The sequence below is a fragment of the Emericellopsis cladophorae genome (genome assembly GCF_022114955.1).
Source record: "Emericellopsis cladophorae strain MUM 19.33 chromosome Unknown NODE_203_length_3776_cov_37_774804, whole genome shotgun sequence".
Lineage (NCBI taxonomy): Eukaryota > Fungi > Ascomycota > Sordariomycetes > Hypocreales > Bionectriaceae > Emericellopsis > Emericellopsis cladophorae.
The window spans coordinates 1-3,378 of record NW_026251128.1 but is presented as its reverse complement, the minus strand read 5'-3'; the positions used below and the strand labels follow the sequence as shown (position 1 = coordinate 3,378).

Below are 3,378 nucleotides of genomic sequence, written 5' to 3'. Positions count from 1 at the left end.
TTGGTATGACGCGAAATTACACAATTGGATCCTCAACACCAGTAAAGCTTCGAAATAGATTACAACCCCCTCTGTCGATAGTTCGTGGACGGGCGAGATAGTAGAGGCGCTGTGATGAGTGGTTACATGAGGGATTATCTGTCCACTCTTCATCGGCTGACAGTCGGCCGATGTCGTGATATAATATACAGTACCCGTCTTTCCCTGCATGCTTTGTTGGCTTTATGGAATGTCTGAACAATAATTTGCCTCGTCTTTATACCCACGGCATTAGGCCTTTCTCTATGCAGCAGTCCTTCTCGTCCTTCCAGGGGCGTCCTTGCATGCGCGTACCATGTTTGGTACGCTGGTCTCGCTCGACTCCGACCAACAAGACACCCTGGAGTACATTGAGAACACGGACCCTGTTTCCGCCGTCAGTCGAAATCTCCATACCAAGATACATATTGCTTGCATGTCTTGTCGCTCTAGAAAAGTCTGTGCTCACCACCAGGGAGCTTGAGAAAGCTGGCGCCCCCCTCTTCCACTGCTGCACTGGGTCTCTAACGTTGTCAAATTACAGGTGGGCTGCTCTGGAAGACAGGCGGGATGCCAAAGATGCGTCTTGATGGGCATTGAGTGTGTGTATCCGAAGAATCACGAACGCAGCAAGCGACGAGACGAAAGAACAAGCCATCGAGGAGTGCGTGACGAAATAAATCCAACATCGCACCCTTGAGTCGCTAACACACCAAAGCTCACTAGTATTGCCAAGGCGCCCAGGTGGATTGGATGCGACGGAGCAGAGCCTCGCACCAGGACAGATGCTGTTAGGCACAGCGGCGAAGACGCAGCATGGAGCGATGCGCAAGACAAACTGTTCCACGATGGCCCCAGCGACGATTCGTCATGCGTGTCTCATGGTATACGCATCCCTGCCCAACGCAGCTCAGACGGCGGGTCGAGCTTGAGCAATAGTGGAAATCCAACCTGTCAGTATTTGTTTGATCCTGCCCACGCCCAAGGCCCCAGGACCCATGCCCGCGAGGCTAACATCCCAAGTAGCCGTCATGAATATCACACCAAGAAATTCACCCTTCTCCACAACAGATCTTAGTGCCACGATGGCGCCACCTGGCCAGTTGCTGGAGACGCTGGAGACAAGCATGTTTCTGTCGTCGGTTCTCAACCCGGCGGGCATAGAAAGCACCAGCGACCAAGACTTCTGGGAAGAAATCCACACGACGCATGGCGACGACATGGCTTTGGCGATGCGTGCTGATGAAAGCGCAGCTACGGCCGTGTCGCTTTCTGAACCGCTATCCCTCGAGACAGGTGGTGGCGAGATGCGAGCAGAATCCAACAGCTGCTCCTGTCTCCTGAGCTCCATATCGTTTCTCGGCAAGCTGCCCTCCATGTTCACCTCGCCAGAGAACCGCATAGATCTCAAATTGGCCGAAATCCGCACGTCAATGGACAAGCTAGCCAATTTGACGACATGCGACAAGTGCACACAGCACGCAGAGCTCACCATGGTCTTGATCATGGCGGTACAGCAAATCAGTGTCAACTGCTGGAAGCTTGCCAAATGTTATAAATCAATCCGTCTCCGTCCCCTCGGCGGTGTCGACGACAACAGCTCGCCCGGTCACGGGCAGCGGGAAGCCGAGCATGATGCCTCTTGCACTGCTTGTCCCGTCGGCATCTCCGTGTCTACGTATCGCGTCAACCGGCGCGAGGGCCAAATCCTGCTCAAAATCCTGGTGGATTTGCAACTTGTGGAGTTTCAGCAACATGTTCATAAAATAAAGTCACGATGTCGCCACAATCTGCATCAGGGCGACGGAGAGGCCCTAGCTGACACTGAGAGATACATGAAGCGAGCACGGGATATTATCAGCCGGTCTTCCTAAAGGTTTCTTCTACTGTTGAGAGCATAGTGACAAACTATCAGAGTATGACCTGTGCTGCGCAGCGGACTGGAAACAGGCAGCCTCAAGCTACCCTAGCTCTACAACGTACGTCTAGTCAACGTACGACTTAGTTAGGCAAGGGCCAGATCCCATAGAGCTATATAAGCACGTTAGGGCTTATTGCCTACCGAGTCCCGTTTCTAGTGACTATAAATAAATAGGGAATTTCTTTTATCCAATAGAGTAAGTCAAGTCTTGAGTATCACAGCCAGACCATTCGTGAAACACACAGTTCTGCACAACAAGGAGCGACTCTATCGCAGGCGATGCAGGTGCGAAACCCCCGGCATATAATCGCAAACAATTATCGAGATCCCACGATGAGTATCCCATGGCAGTGTTTCCTATCAGCGTGTCCCCTGTGCAGTCTCTCTCCAGTTCAGGTAGATGATGGAATCTCTTGGATTCTTCTGGCGACCTCAATCCATCTCGCAGTCCACAGTTGCCGTCGAGACTTGGGCGTGAGCTTGGAAGAAAGATCGAGCTTGGCCATCTGGATAAGAGTGCTCACATACGACAGATGACCAAGGATTGATGGCTTTTGCGGCTGCCTTGCGCTCGCTCAATATATCCCGGAGGTCGTGTCGTCCGGAGAGGTGGCCTAGTTCCTGGTGTCGGAGTTGTCGATACTTGCGGCATCGCAGCAGGACGTGCGATACCGTTTGGCGTCCTTCCCGGCATGGGCAATTGGCGTCCGTGGCATCCGGCGCTCTTCTGTTGAAGAGGAAGTCGTTGAGTCCTATCTTCTCTGTTCGCATCTGGACGAGAAGCGTGCTCTGGCGCTTACTTAGCCCATCGTGTAGTCTAAGGACCTTTCTGGTCGGCCTGGGTGTGTAGCGGTGCGAGGTTCTGCCTCGCACCTCCACGTCCCACCCCGTCGCCCAGGTCTTGTGGGCTTCTTTGCGTGCCCACGTCTTTAGTGTGGAGCGGAGAGAGTAGAGCTCCGCGGGCGTCTCTGCTCGCGGCCCCGTTGCTCCCCTCTCGCGCCACCCAGTGGCCTCCTTGGCCGCTTTGTCCGCGTCTTCGTTGCCATGCACTCCAGTGTGTGCCGGGACCCATCGTATCTCGATCGGCAGGTTCTGCTCCTGCAGTGTTGTTGTCTGCGATACGATTTTTTTCAGCAGGTAGGCTCCAGGTTTACCTCTCGGTTTAGCCGAAGAACGGATAGCTGCCTGATTGTCCGTGTAGATAAGGACTTTGCTTCGTCTATATCCTTCGGCCCGGTCCCGTTGTGCCACGACGACTCGTGACCCAACATGCGACCGCATGCGCCGCCAAGCAGCCTGCACGTGACATGCCGCATGACCCATTATTTTCCACCAAACGTATCAAGGTCATCCATAAAACACCATGATCCACGGGTATCATTGCGCGGTTTCATTTGCTTCGCGCAATGATCCCAGCTTCACCACAGTCCGTGTCTACC

At 53.7% G+C, this 3,378-nt stretch overlaps 2 protein-coding genes across 2 annotated transcripts; one reads left to right on the top strand and one right to left on the bottom strand.

Annotated features, from left to right (window-relative positions):
- Window positions 1–1,103: 1,103 nt before the first annotated feature.
- J7T54_005258 (uncharacterized protein) lies at window positions 1,104–1,892 on the top strand (the record flags this gene model as incomplete). Its single annotated transcript, XM_051510716.1, has 1 exon — window positions 1,104–1,892. The coding sequence occupies one exon, from the start codon at window positions 1,104–1,106 to the stop codon at window positions 1,890–1,892; it is 789 nt and encodes a 262-aa protein (XP_051358412.1).
- A 479-nt stretch (window positions 1,893–2,371) lies between these two features.
- Window positions 2,372–3,037, bottom strand: J7T54_005257 (zinc knuckle; the record flags this gene model as incomplete). Its single annotated transcript, XM_051510715.1, has 1 exon — window positions 2,372–3,037. A coding segment is annotated over one exon (666 nt), but the record flags the coding sequence as incomplete, so codon positions are not given.
- Window positions 3,038–3,378: the final 341 nt, after the last annotated feature.